Source organism: Cynocephalus volans, chromosome 8 (assembly GCF_027409185.1).
Source record: "Cynocephalus volans isolate mCynVol1 chromosome 8, mCynVol1.pri, whole genome shotgun sequence".
In the NCBI taxonomy this organism is placed as follows: domain Eukaryota; kingdom Metazoa; phylum Chordata; class Mammalia; order Dermoptera; family Cynocephalidae; genus Cynocephalus; species Cynocephalus volans.
The window spans coordinates 128,948,817-128,963,472 of NC_084467.1; the positions used below are offsets into that span (position 1 = coordinate 128,948,817).

General features: G+C 36.7%; 1 protein-coding gene across 1 annotated transcript in view; it reads left to right on the forward strand.

The window, feature by feature from the left end:
* The window catches only part of DNM3 (dynamin 3), a 483,214-nt gene that overhangs the window by 349,744 nt on the left and 118,814 nt on the right, over positions 1–14,656 (forward strand). Inside the window, exon 18 of the mRNA XM_063105911.1 lies at positions 4,240–4,349. Within this exon, the coding sequence (XP_062961981.1) occupies positions 4,240–4,349 (110 nt within the window). The remainder of the gene's footprint in view (positions 1–4,239; positions 4,350–14,656) is intronic.

Consider the following 14,656-nt stretch of genomic DNA (forward strand, 5'->3'; position numbering starts at 1 on the left):
TCCACTGTTGTTTGTTTGTATATGTTTTCAATGTCTTTTCCTTTCTCCTCCCCTTCCAGAACACCCATGATTTGGATATGTTGTGCTTAAGGTTGTCTGCTAGCTCTCTTAGATTTTCTTTGTTTCTTTTTATTCTTTTTTTCCTTCCTTCCTTCCTTCCTTCCTTCCTTCCTTCCTTCCTTCCTTCCTTCCTTCCTTCCTTCCTTCCTTCCTTCTTTCTTTCTTTCTTTCTTTCTTTCTTTTCTTTTCTTTTCTTTTCTTTCTTTTTTGTCCACCTGGGTTATTTCAAAAAGACAGTCTTCAAGGTTAGGAATTCTTTCTTCTGCTTGGTGTAGCCTGCTGTTTATGCTCTCCATTGCACTTTTTGTTTTATTGAATGAACCTTTCAATTCCTGAAGTTCTGTTACATTCTTTTTTAAGGTATTAATCTCTTTGTAAATTTCCTCCTTCATATCATGGTAGTTTTTTTCTCATTAAATGGTGTTATCTGAGTCTTCTCATGTCTCACTGAGTTTCTTTAAGATTTTTTTCTCATAATTCCTTTTTAGCTGTTTTGGGGTACCTGCTCTATGAGGTATGGCACTTGAGAATTATTGTATTCATTTGGTGGTGTCACTTTTTGTTGTTTTTTTCATAAAAGTTGCTTCTATTACTCTAGAGTGGGTTTTGAGTAGAGAGACTTCCTCCTGTAGAGGTGTTTTGTATTGACAATTGAGTAGAGTGTTTTAGTATTGGTTCTGGGTAGAAGTAGTGTAGTCTCCAGGTGGATACATCAGCTGTATTCAGTGTTGAAGTTGTGTGTGAGTGCCTCTGAGGCCTAGGCACTTGGGCCCTTAGTGATTCCTTGATGAGGTTAATGACACTGTTGGGTCTTTGAGGATGTGAACGAGCTCTCGAGTTCTTAGGAAAAGCACCTGGATGCCCTGTTGCTCTTTGGCTGAAGTCAGTGATCCTCAGCAGGTTTGTTGCCACCTCAGCTAGTGTTCAGTGATCCTGATGAAAGCACTGGAGTATACTGGAGCTCCTCAGTTTGAATGGGTGACCCTGGGTGTGGTTTCTCTTTCCTTTTTCCTATAGGTAGAGACTCCACTGGGTCCTTGCTTTCCCCAGTTAGGGGATGGATTGGTGGTGATTAGGAATTTTCTTCCTTACTCTATTTTGTGATCCTGGGATTCTGCACTCTCCAGGGGTTCTGTGTGTGTCTCTCCCTGGATCAAGGCAGTCATGAGGGCTGTGCATGTACTTCCCACCTCCAGGTATGCTACCATTGGGGGCAGTGTAATTCCTCCTGTGGGCTGAGCCACTGGGTCTCAGGTCAGCACTCACTTACCTTTTTCCCCCAGCTCCACTGCTAATCCACCTTCTGTCAATGCAGTTGTGCAGTCAGCAGGCCACCTGCAAGACAGCAGTGGCTGCTGCTGTGGTGGAGGGATACCCTTTTGGCAGCAGTGACAGCTGGCCATGCTTGCGGCAGTGATGGCTGTGATGGTGGCTGTGGTGGACCACCTGTGCAGTGGTGCTGTCTGTGGCAGTGGCAGGCCAGCTGTGCAATGGTGCCCCACACTTCTGCCATCTGCCAGTGTGTGCTGTCCTTGGCTCCTAAGGTCCCTGCACTTCAGCTGGCTGTTGACAGGGGCTGCCTTTGACTCCTGAGCTAATATTTGTACCTTCAGAAGAGTAAAAATAGGTAAAATTATGTTTAATAATGCTTTATTTCCCCCAATATATTCAAAATATTATAATTTCAGCATATAATCAAATGCTGTAAAAAAAATTAACGAGATAGTTTACATTTTTTCATACTTAAGTCTGAAATCTGGTGTGTGTTTTATATTTATAGCACATCCAATTTATGTAACTACATTTCAAGTGCTCAGTAGCGGCCTGTGGCTGGAGGTTACCATATTGGACAGCACATTGTTATACAATTTAATAGAGCTAACAAAGATTATTTTGCAAATTTAAGCTCTTGCTAAGACTCACTGTATTTTGGAAATTATAACTCTGTATATCCTTTCTCCTCTATTTCTTTTGTTTATTTTAGCTATTTCAGATTCAAGATATTCTTTAGCAGAACATCATTCTTTCCTAAAAGCACCAAGATTTTTAGAAATATCCATGATATACTGTTTAATTGTTTGGAATTGCTGTTGTCTCATTTAATTCTCTGTTTGACTTAAAAGTTTAATTAAACAAATCAGTCCGAATACTTTTTCTTCTTCCTTTGTCAGTCTTAAAACTTTTGATTATGGAATAATTCAGCAATGTGTCCTCAGAAACCTTTGATAAATGATATTAAGTACTTTGGAAATGAAGACTGCATTATTCATGTTCCCCTGTCTGCATATGTGTGTATTTCTCCAGTATTTAATATCTGATGTAAACTTGCTGGATTTTTGGTTTTCACTGTATGCTAAAGAATGCAGTACAAAAGGGAGCCTACTTCTACAGAAAACAGGCCAAGGACATTATGTTCCTTCTTTACAATGAAATGCAGATTTCCCTTTACAAGGCAGATCCATCATTTCAGAAGGTTGAATAGTATGGTGCATTAAAAAATCCAGCTGCTTAAATTTAGGACATTGAAAAACGTCCAATAAAAGAATGTTCCCTGGGTCTCAAGCATTTTCATTTGATTATGTATTGGATAGGTTTTCATTCAATCTAGAATTTTGCTTCTTGAATTCTGTCCTAAAATAGTTTGACAAGTGTTTTAACTAAATTGGACTCAACTATGATATTTCATTTACTTAAATTATGTATTTTGCTATTAAGAATATCCTTGTGTTTGCTAATATATTATTAATTTTTGTACAAATAATATTGGACTCATGACAGTACTATTTTTATTCTTATGCTTTTCTTATTTCCATTTGGTTTCTTTTATAAATATTTTTTGTCTTTGAAGATATTGTCTGCAAGGAGAGCCATTTTGTTCTACAATCAGCTTCCTTTAACATTTTTAGTCATCTGTTTCACTCTGCCTTATTTATGTGGTCAAGTAGAGTGCTACCTTTTTGCTATTCTAATGTGCCCTGCCCAACTTTTCCCTGACTAATTTAGGAGTAAGAAGTGCCAAAGCCAGTTGTATTCCCTGCAATACAACATGGCAACCACAAGTGGGCTAGGGAGCACAGAAGAGTTTTGCTCATGCTACTGAGTCTAGCCACAAATTCTCAAGAGCAAAAAGGTTTATGTCAAACACATTTGTATGATACATGTATTTACCACAGGCATTAATAATCATTTATTAAAAGTTACAGATTGGTCACCCTGTCTCCTCCTCTGGAGTCTAGTCCTGCTCTTTCTTAGGACTTGCACCTGAGATGTAGTCTGGGACCATACAGAGGACCACTGTTTAACAAGGGCTATGCTAACATGCCCCTGGTGATGGATATTTACGAGGTTACTTAAACCGAGCATTTAGGTCTCTCCTGTAATCCAGGTTGTTTGGTATATATATGATATTATTGTCCTGGGGCCAGTCTCTAAAAGTAAATGTTTGCAGTAATTCTTTGGCATCCAATATGTTTTACTAACACCACTTCAGTCCCATTTGCAGACCTCACCTCTCCAATGTCTATATTCTTTCTAAAGAATTGTTCATTTTAAAGATAATTTGTTCTAGTTAATATCAGTCACCTTCTAATGGGTTCTTTTCCCAAAGAGCTCAACAATTTTATGGAATAAATATTCTTTGGGACCCATATTTTATTCTAGACTTAAATGAGGAAAGTATTTTCTGTGGTTTATCATAGTTTATGGGGGGTATTTCATACTGGGGTCCTTGTGATTCCACTCCCCTGCCAACCTGGCTATCAGAACTGCTTAGGCTGCAAATAAAACATGAAATGAAATCCATCTGGCATTTCTCATTGAATTAGGACCAGAACAATTTTGTTAAATATTAACAGATGGCTTAATTCTTAATATCAAACTAACATTTAAAAACATCTAAGGGGATCCACATTAGGGGGAAAGGATAGAGGACCATGTGTTTTCTCCATCTTGGAGCCCTTCCTGTACACCTCCCCCCATTTTTCTAACCCACATGTTGAGAATCACTGGTCTGCTGTCTCAGATAATTTTTATTCCTTGGTCACTGGTATCAAAATAGTGTTTGATGGTATCAAGATAGTGCAATCAAGTGTTAGCCAACTCAGGTGATGTGGTATCATGGCATACTTTAAGATCTTTCATTAAAGTCCTCTCCCTCTCTCTCTCTCTCTCTCATTATAGGAAAAAGAAAAGAAGTACATGCTTCCCTTGGACAACCTGAAAGTTCGGGATGTGGAAAAGAGCTTTATGTCTAGCAAGCACATCTTTGCACTCTTTAATACAGAGCAGAGGTAAGAAAATGAAGCAACTTCTGTCCTCAGATTTTTTTCCGCCCGATGTTCCAGAGATCATATTTGCAAATAGTTCCTTTGGTTGCACCTTGGAATTTATCAGCTCTTCAGGTTTTTAAAAACTTTATTTTGTATTTTTTACTTTCATTCTGAGTTATGGTTTCAAAAGAGTAAAACTTAGAATAAGAAAGATCTTCAAGTATTAATTAGCTTATTTTCTGATTTTCTAGCAGGTGCCAAAATCATGCTGCATCCATTCTTTTTAAATTTTTATTTATTATTGGTTCTGGATATTCATGAGATACAAAGCTGATTGTCACCACTCATGCCCAAGATGTGATAGCCAGATCCATACTGGCAGGATGCCCATTACCACAAATTGTGATTATACCCTGTGTCCCCCACCCAATTATTCCCGACCTCACTCCCCATCCCTCTTTCTCCACTGTTTATTCCTAGGTATGTTCCCTCCCTCTGCAATCCCAACACACCACTGTGGTCTTTGTTTCCTTCCTTCTTTCTCTCTTAGCTTCCACTTATGAGTGAGTACATGCAGTATCTTAAAGCAGCATTTTATTACCAAAAGGTCTTCCTTGTCCTGATTTATTGTTTACATAGTTACAAATGACTCAATTATAATTTTTAATAGTGTCTGTCTAACTTGAATGGATATCACTTACGATCATCTTATGACCTATGTATTATGACTAAATTCAGTGAAAAGAATTATTCACTTAATGCAAATACAAATATGTAGTACTTTACAGTTTTTCAAAGCACTGTCCACATCCATTGTCTTTGATTTTTGCAATAATTTTCCATAAGGTTAATAAGATGGAATGGTATGGTTGTCATTTTATAAGTTAGAAAGTATAGGCTCAGAGTAGTTAACTGACTTTAAGATGACAAAACTAGTACATGGGGGAGCTGGAACTTGATTTATCTGTGCCTACTTTTCCTTCCACTCATATTTCTTGTGCTTTTTTTTTGAGCTGTTGCACATGTACAATGTCAAAACTTTTTGGGGGGCTGATCATGGAGTGCCATGGTTGTTCATTGAAACTATGCAGAAAGTTAAACAAGCAAATGGAGAGGTGACAGAGGATGGGATAGGGAGATGTAAAAGGGCTGCAACTAGGAAAGGATAGTAAAGGAGATTTTTTTTCCAAATGGAGATGTTATAGGAAAAAGCCAATTAATTTGTGTGAGTCAGTTATTAAGGGAGTGAGTTGTTAAGAGGCAGGATCTGATTTTAATCCATTTTCCCCATTTTTGCCTTTTATCTTTATTTAGCAATGAATGAAGTTACTTGATTAGGTTTAGTGACTGATCCAGGGTCAATCACACAGTAAATCAAAATAGCAGAAGAATACTTCTTCCTACATTCCCAGTCAGTTGATCAGAGTGACTCATAATACAAAAATACTTAGATAAACCACAAGAGCAAGCCATTTGAAGAATGAAGGAGAAAGAAAATTAAATACAGGGCCGGCCCTGTGGTGCACTCGGGAGAGTGCAGCACTTGGGAGCGCAGCAGGCGCTCCCGCAGCGGGTTCGGATCCTGTATAGGAATGGCCGGTGAGCGCGGTGCGGGCAACACCAAGCCAAGGGTTGCGATCCCCTTACCGGTCACAAAAAGACAAAAAAAAAAAAAAAAAGAATTAATTAAATACAACTTCCCTACCAAATATTGAAATGGTATTTTTAAAAGACTTAATATTATTTGAGAGTAGCTTGCAAAAAACCCACTGAAAATGATAAAGAATAAAAAGCTTTCCTAGAGAGAGCAGTAGTGAATCCACCATACTAGAGCCAAGCTCGATACAGTTTACACGCCTTTGTCATAGTAGTAGTGAATTAGGCGATCCTAAAGTAATCATCAGAGGTGTGCTCAAGTCTTGCCTGGATGTGGTTACCAAAAAGCAACTCAAACTAAATTGAATCCTCAGTCAACCTGGAAAGTTCAGGTTATAAGAGGGCTTGGTACAAAGTAAAACTGAGACAATGATAGAAACTCTTTTTAGATGAAATACAAGTGTGGATTTTAAAAAAGAGCAAAAGTCACTAAAGTAAGAAAACTCTGGACTTCTAAAATCTAGATTTTGTGGAGTCTTGGAGTTCTAAAAAGTTATTGAACTCTTTAACCAATTCTCAGAGAACTCTGTGAGTACGTGGATGTCCTTACAGGCATAATTGCCATTGTCTTTTTCTTTGAAATCTTAATCCTTTTTAATTATTTTTGTGCTGGGTAGGACCTCCAGTAAGTACAGTGGAGAATACAAGCAAGCATCTTTCTCTTGTTTCTGATTTTAAACAGAAATATTTAAAAATTTTTACAGTTAAATATGTTTTAATAGATACCTAATATCAGGTGAAGAAGATTACTTAAGTTTCTAGTTACTAATGTTTCTGTTTTCATTTTTAAATCATGGATGGGTGTTGAATTTTATCATGACCTCCACCTAGATGATTGTGTGATTTTTCTTCTTTAATCTGTTTTTGTGTGAAATATATTGATAGACCTACTAACATTAAACCAACCTTGGTTTCCTAGCCTTAGACCTACTTAGGTCATGAGGTACGATTATTTATTATGCTTTCCTGGCTTAAGTTTTCTAGCATTTTATTTAGACTTTAGCATATACTGTATATCCATAAGTGAGGCTGGCTCATAAATATCCTTTTTATGCATTGTCTCTAACTGGTTTTAACATTAAAGTTCTATTGGCTTTGTAATTTAAAGTGGAAGTAAGTCCTTACTGCTCTTTGCAACACTTTGTATAAGGTAGGGAATAACTGTTAACTGTTTGGTGAAAGTCACCCATAACATCATTGGACCCTGAAAGGTATTTTTGATAAATAGTCTTTAGACTATTGATTTAATGTATTTAATTATATATTTGTTTAGGTTTTTTATTTTTTTCATGGGTCAGTTTGGATAATTATATTTTTTCTAGGAATTTCCATTCTACTTGTTTTTAAATATATTGGCATTAAGTATTTCTCAATATTTGATTTTTTAAGATCTCTGCTGTATCTGAAATTTGACCCCTTTTTATTGCTAATATTCAGCCTTATCTTTTTTTCCCATGTTGACTCTTGCCAGAAATTTTCCTGTCTTCAAATAACCAGATTTTGACTTTTTGATCCTCTATGTGTGCTCATGCATAATTTCTATTTCAGTATTTTCTGCTCTTTCCTTTATTATTTCTTTCCTTGCATTTTCTTTGTTTACTTTGTTGGTCCTTTTTTTAACTTCTTAGTTTAGATGTGTAGCTCATCAGTTTTTATACTTTTTTTCTTATGTATGTGTGCAAATCATTAGATTTTCTTTGAGGTAATCTTTAGCTGCTTACCACAATTTTTGAAATATGATATTTTTATTACCATTCAGTTCTCTTCTAATTTTCATTATGGACATGTGTTTTACATTTTATTGTGCATGGAATTTTATTGCTTTGTCTTTGTTAATTTCCAATTTAATTCTATTGTGGTCAGAGAATATGGTCTAGTACATGGAAAGTTTTCATAAATATTCCAAGAGTGTTTGACAAGAATGTGCATTTACTAATTTGGGAGTGCAGGTTTCATGAAAATTGATTGGATTATGCTTTTTAATTATATTAACAGTCTCTATAGTTACTTTTTCTTTCTCATCTTGAATAATTCAAACATTCAACAAGTATATAGTAGGCACTGTATGTGCCAGGCACTGATCTGTGCCTAAATAAATCTGCGAATAAAATAGACAAAAAATATTAAACATTTTAGATTAAATTCTAGAGAGGGACATTGGTAGGGAGACAGATAAAATAAAATTCTTTATGACTTTCTATCAGAGGATTATTAAAAATATCACTTTCTAATTGTAAGCTTAAATATTATAGTAAGTCTTTCAATTTTTGCTTTATGTATTTTGAGGCCAATCAATGTTATTATATTCATAAAAATTTATAATTATTCTATCTTCCTAGTGACTTAAAAAAATAATTTTGTGACAACCCTAATTATTCCTAATGCTGCTCTTTGCCTTAAAATTTATTTTTTCTGATGTTAATATAGCTACATTACCTTTCTCTTGGTTAATATTTTCAGGGTTTTTTTTACTTCTTTTTGTCATAAACCTTTTTAATTTTTATCACGTGTTTCTTTTATAATAGCATATAACTGGATTTGTTTGTTTTAAATCTGAGATCTTTTTCTTTTAATTAGTAAGTTTGCCTCATTTACATTTTTTATTACTGACTTATTTGAATTTAATTTGGGCATTGTATTTAAGTTTTTCTCTTTATTCTGACTTTTCTATACTTGTTTTCCTCCCTCCTTTCCTGCCTTCTTTTTTTACAAAAAACTCAGCTTAATTTATTTTTCACTTGGTTTGGAAGTTATATACTCTATATTATTATTTTAGACATCCCTTTAATATTTTGACATTCATATTTGTCTTCAAGTTGGAAATCAATCTTTCTACTCTCTTTCCAAAATGACCTTAAAGCACTTTTAACTCCGATAATTCCCTTCTGATTTTCATATTATTTTTATCAATATCTGAACCGCATCTTAATTTTTTACCACCTTAGTCAGTACTATAATTGGTTCACATAGGCAATGATTGCTTAGGTTTACTAACATGATTATCAATTTCCTTGTTCACCTTGCTTCTTGCATCCCAGCATTTAATTTTGGTTCAGTTTTTTTTTTTCTCACAAAAGTACACCCTTTAGAAATCCCTTGAGAAACTGATACTTGGTTGTAACTCTGTGGGGTTTTTTTCCTGAAAATTTTTTAATTTTGTCACCATTTTTAATAGTACTTTAATTGGATATTAAATTATAAATTGATAGTTATTTTATATCATGATGTTGAAGTTATCATTTTTCTATATTCTGGTTTCAACTCTGCTTTTGAGAAGTCAGCTGTCAGTCTAATTGTTGCTCCTTTATATAGGTAATTTGTATTTTCTCACTGGCTTATTTTAAAATCTCTTTGTCTTTGGTATTCTGAAGTTTCAATACAATGTGTTTATGTGTGTGTATTGCATTACGTATCCTGCTTGGGATTCATTGTGCTTCTTAATGCTGAAGATTAATGATTTTTGTAAAATCTGAAAGACTGTATATTATTATCTTTGACTTTTGTCTCTTTTTTGTTCTTTTTTGTTTCTCTTTCTCAAATTCTTATTGGACATATACTAGACCATTTTATACTGTTCTTCATATGTTTAAACCTCTCTTTTATATATGTATATGTATATATATATATATCTCCTTGTGCCCCTCATTATGGGTCATTTTTTTAGTACCATCTTCTAGTTCACTAATACCCTCTTCATTTTTGACCAGGCCAAGGATAAATTTGCTTGTAATTTTTCTTTTCTAGTAGACAGATTCTTTTCAGTCCATCCTTTTTCTGAGGATTTGGCCTTTGGAGGGTCCTGGCTCTTGTATAAATCCCAAGATCTTGTTTTCTACTATTTTGTGGGCATTAAAATTCAATCCTTTTGGTTACTGAAACTGATGCCATCCAGTGACAAAAGTTGTATTTCTTCTTAGTTTTGGGGGGGAGGGTGGCTGGGGGAAGGTGTTAAGAATTTTTTTTTTTTCATTTTGGAGAGAGCTCAGAATTTAATATGAGGTTTTTCACATTCTAGATGTTGTGTAGGAAAAAGTTTTTAAATTTTCCATTCTGCCATTTTGGTTTAAATGAAGCAGCTTTTCATTACCCTTAGATGTAAAAATACAAAATATTTCTGGCTTCTGCCAGGGGCTAAGGCTGTAATAACAGCGAACCTTTACAGGCCAACCTGGGGATCGATGTGTATACAGATATGAATGTTTTACAAACTAATTAGAGAGAAACAGTATTCATTCTTCCATTCTCTCCACAATAAATATTTATTCTGTTATCTATTCCAAAGTATCTGTTAAACATTTTTTCATTATCAGCCCTGCATGTGCATATTGGTACTCTAAATGAAATATAAGATATGATCTTGTTTTGAGGATATTTGTAATCATCAGTGTGTCATACATTCATTTTTCACTTATATTAAAACAGAAAATTTAAGAAATCAATAAAGAAATTAAAAAAGGAAGAAAATGGAGTCTAGTTGAGAGATCATTATACATGAAACAAATGGGTTATAGAGCGTCAGGTAACATTCAACCAGATTAAGTGATAGTGTATTTCATTCCAGTACTTAAGTGGTGGAGCAGCAGAGAACATAGATAGAATTTAGCAACAAGTGATAGATTTAGCATCATAGAAAGTGACTCACATTGGGTCATGACATAAATTGATACAGAAGAAATAGAAAGGACTGTCCCAATGGGGAATAGTATTAGTCAAAGCAAATAGTGGGAAATGTTGCTTAATCTATTGCCAGCCTCTTCTGGATGAAAAGAAGCTAATTTCAAAGGCAAGGTGAGCCCTAGTGACAAAATTAAAACATTCTTTTTCTGTTGTTTTTATGGGATTTATTGAACTGGACTTACCCATGTAGGTTTATGTATTTTAAAAGCCTATATGCTTCACATAATTCTATCAACTATTCTTATTAAGTCATATTTTTTTCATCACTTACATTGATTCCACGGTGATGTTTCTGTTTTTTCTTTCTTCTGAGACAAGATCTTATTAGAAAAGTATTCCTTTTCTTTGCCTTTAGATGAATTTATCCTTGGTTAATTTAGAAGAGCATTTCTAAATGCTTCCATTGCTTTACAATTTTTCATCCCTGTCTTCCACTGCTGTGTTTTGGATCAATTTATTTATCCACTCAGCAGATACATGTGAGATGCATTGGTTTGCTAAGAGTTCCTGTCTGAACATCAGAGTTGGTACCAATGTAAGTGTTAAGTATTGTATTAGTTTGTTTCTGTTGCTTATAACAAAATACGTGGAACTGGGTAAGAAGACAAAATTTATTCCTTACTGTTTCAGAGGCTGGGAAGTACAAAGTCCAGGGAACACATCTGGTGAGGATCTTCTTTGGTGGTGTCTTTACAGCAGGGCAGGGGTCTCACATGGCAGCAAATGGTGGGGCAGAAAGAAAGAGACTCTCATGTGCTCTCTTTTTAAAGTCCTCAGAACCACACCTCTGATCACCATTATTAATCCACTTGCTATATAGCATGGTCCTACAGTCTAATCGCTTCTTTAAGGCCCTATCTTTCAATTATCATAATAGGATTTTTCACTCTCTTTACACTGTCACGGTAGGGACTAAGTTTTGAGGGGACATCAATCCACAGCATTCTGTCCCCAGTCCCCCAAAACTCATCATTTTCACATACAAATACATTCATTTCATCCCCAAAGTCTTAACTTATTTCAACTTAAAAGTTTGAAATCTCAAGATACCATCTGTGAAATCAAAACAAGTTACCTGCTTCCAAGATTCAATGGTGGGACAAACATAGGGTACATATTCCCATTCATAAAGAGAGAAATAGGCCAATAGAAAGGTGTAACAGGTCCCAATCAAGTTTGAAACCCAGCAAGGCAGGCATTAAATCTTACAGCTGGTGAATCATGTACCTTGACTCTGCATACTGGCATGGGGGTTAGGTCCCCAAGTTCTCAGGCAGCTCCACTTCTATGGCTTTCCTGATCTGAGTCCACGTTTCAGCTCTCACAGGCTGGTGTTTCATGCTGGTAGCTCCACAATTCTGGGGTCTCCATGGTGGTCCCCCTCCCATGCTCCATTAGGCATGGGCTTGGTGGGGGTTTTCTGCTGTAACTTTGACCCCAAATTTCTGCTTGGCATTGCTCTAGAGAAGGTTCTATATGGTGACTCAGCTCCTGCAACAGATCTCTTCCTGGGCCCCCAGACCTTTTCATACATTGTTTGAAATCAGGGTGGAGGCTTCCAAGCCTTCACAGCTCTGGCATCCTGCGAGCCTGCAAACTTAACACCATGTGGACGCTGCCAAGGCTTCTGCCTTGTATCTTCCAAAGCTTCAGGTACAGCCACACCTGAGGCAATTTAGCCATGGCTAAAGCAGCCAAAGCAACCAGGGTGTTGATGCTGGAAGCAGCTGCCCAAGGTGGCCCTAGGCAGCGAGCCTGTGGAGGGTGCCTCAGGTCTGTTCCCCAAGACCATTCTGTCTCCCTAAGCCTCTGGGACTGTGATGGAAGACACAGCCTCCAAGATCTCTGAAATGCCTTCAAGGTCTTTTTTTTTCCCTTTTCTTGATAATCCCTTTCTTCTGTACTAATCTCCCTAGCAAACGGTCACTGAACTGTACCATTATATTTTTCTTCTGAAAATGCTCTCTACTTCTCTACCACATGGTTAGGCTACAAATTTTCTAAATCTTTACACTTAGCTTCCTTGTTAGTTATAAATTCTGGCTTTATGTCATGCCTTTTCTGCCATAACTTGCATAGGCTGTTACAAGTAGCCATGCAGCTTCCCGAATGCTTTGCTGCTTAGAAATTTTTTCCACCAAATTCCCTTGTTCAGCACCTTGAAGTTCTACATTCCATAAAACTTTTGGGCATGAACAGAATGCACCCAAGTTCCTTGCAAGTTCATAAGAAAGGTGACCTTTGCCCCAATTTCCAATAAGTCCCTTCTCATTTACATCTGAGACCTCCTTAGAATGGTCTTTACAGTCCATACTTCTATCAGCATTCTGGTTGCCACCACTGAAACCAGTCTCTAAGAAGTTCCAAACTTTCCTCACCAACATCTAGGCTTTTCCTGCCTGTTCCTCCAGATTCTTCCAGCCTCTCTTCAACACCCAGTTCCAAAGCCACTTTGACATTTTCACTTTTCTGTATTGGTTCATTTTTGTCACTTATAAAAAATACCTGGAACTGGGTACTTTGTAAAAAAAACAAAATTTATTGCTTACATTTTTCAAGGCTGGGAAGCCCAAAGTCCAGGGAACATATCTGGAGAGGGTCTTCTTTGGTGGTGTTTTTACAACAGTGCAAGGGTCTCATATGGCAGAAAATGGAGTAGAGAGAGAGACTCTCATGTGCTCTCCTTTTAAAGTCCTCAGAACCACGCCCCTGGCCACCATTATTAATCCATAAACTACAGCGTGGTCCTATAATCTAATCACCTCTTCAAGGCCCCACCTTTCAATTACTGTAATAAGATTTTTCACCCTCTTTATGCTGTCACAATGGGGACTAAGTTTTGGGGGACATCAATCTACAGCAAATATCATGGCTTTCTAGGGTTCACTGAAACCTTAGACATAATCTTATCTGTCCTTGTTACCTCACAGGTTAAGGAGCTATAACGGTCAACTGCCTTCCCAGTGTCACAAATGCAGTTAATGACAGATCCCGAACTAGAACCTAGGTCTCGCGTCTCCTGATCCAGGGCTGTTTCTGATACCATAGTTTAGATATTAACTACGAAACAGGAATTCGACCTGTGGCTTTAATTGGAATTGTTTCCACAAGAAAAGCAATGAAGATGTTTTTAACTTCTTGTGTAGGTATTTCAGCTTACTACCCAGTCTGACAAATTTTTGTGAAATCCTTTTAGTCTCATTTTTAAAACCCTGCATGGAACTAACCAGTACTCCTGCTGCAGTTCCTGAAAAATTACTTTAGCCATTGCTATTTGTATCACAGCATTATCCCTAAGAGCTCATTCAGTTGCTGTTTCAGCTTTCCACTGTAAAGTTTAAAACAGTTACTCTGTAGTCTCCCCTCATGGGGTGTGTGGGAATTGATACATTTAACATCCTTTTTCAAAAAGCCTTCAGTGTCCTGGTGAATTAATATGATCTTTATGAGTCTGGTGACCAGATTTTTGAGCCATTCTAAGCTGTGTTTCAGTGCTAAGATTTTTATAAATGGAAGGATTTGTTACTAGTTGCAGTGACTTCAGCGCTTGAGGAGAGTGAATTTCACACCCAGACTGATTTAGCCTACATAAACTCCAGGTAAGAATATGTGTTCCTGGGCCCTCCTCTGGGCCTTTCAAATATGGTATCATAGACACCTGGGAGACGAATGCATTGCAAATACTTTGTTCTCACATTCATTGCATCCCCAAATCACAAGTTAAAAGTTAAATCTAAGTTGAAGATTTCTCAACCAAGGATTGGAATGTTCCCCCAGGTTTTAGTTCCATTTGATTTTGTTAGCAATGCCATGTTTTCTCTGGTGGAAGCATGTCCAGATAATGGCCTCACTGTGCTGGTCTTTGCTTTCCCCAGACAGGCTGTCAGTTTTAAGGTCATGCTAAGGCCCATTTGGTCCAAGGTATGTCAGCTCTGGTAGCCAGTAGAGATCCGTTTCTGTCCAGGGGGTTTGCAGGGCAGCCACACGGTATTTTC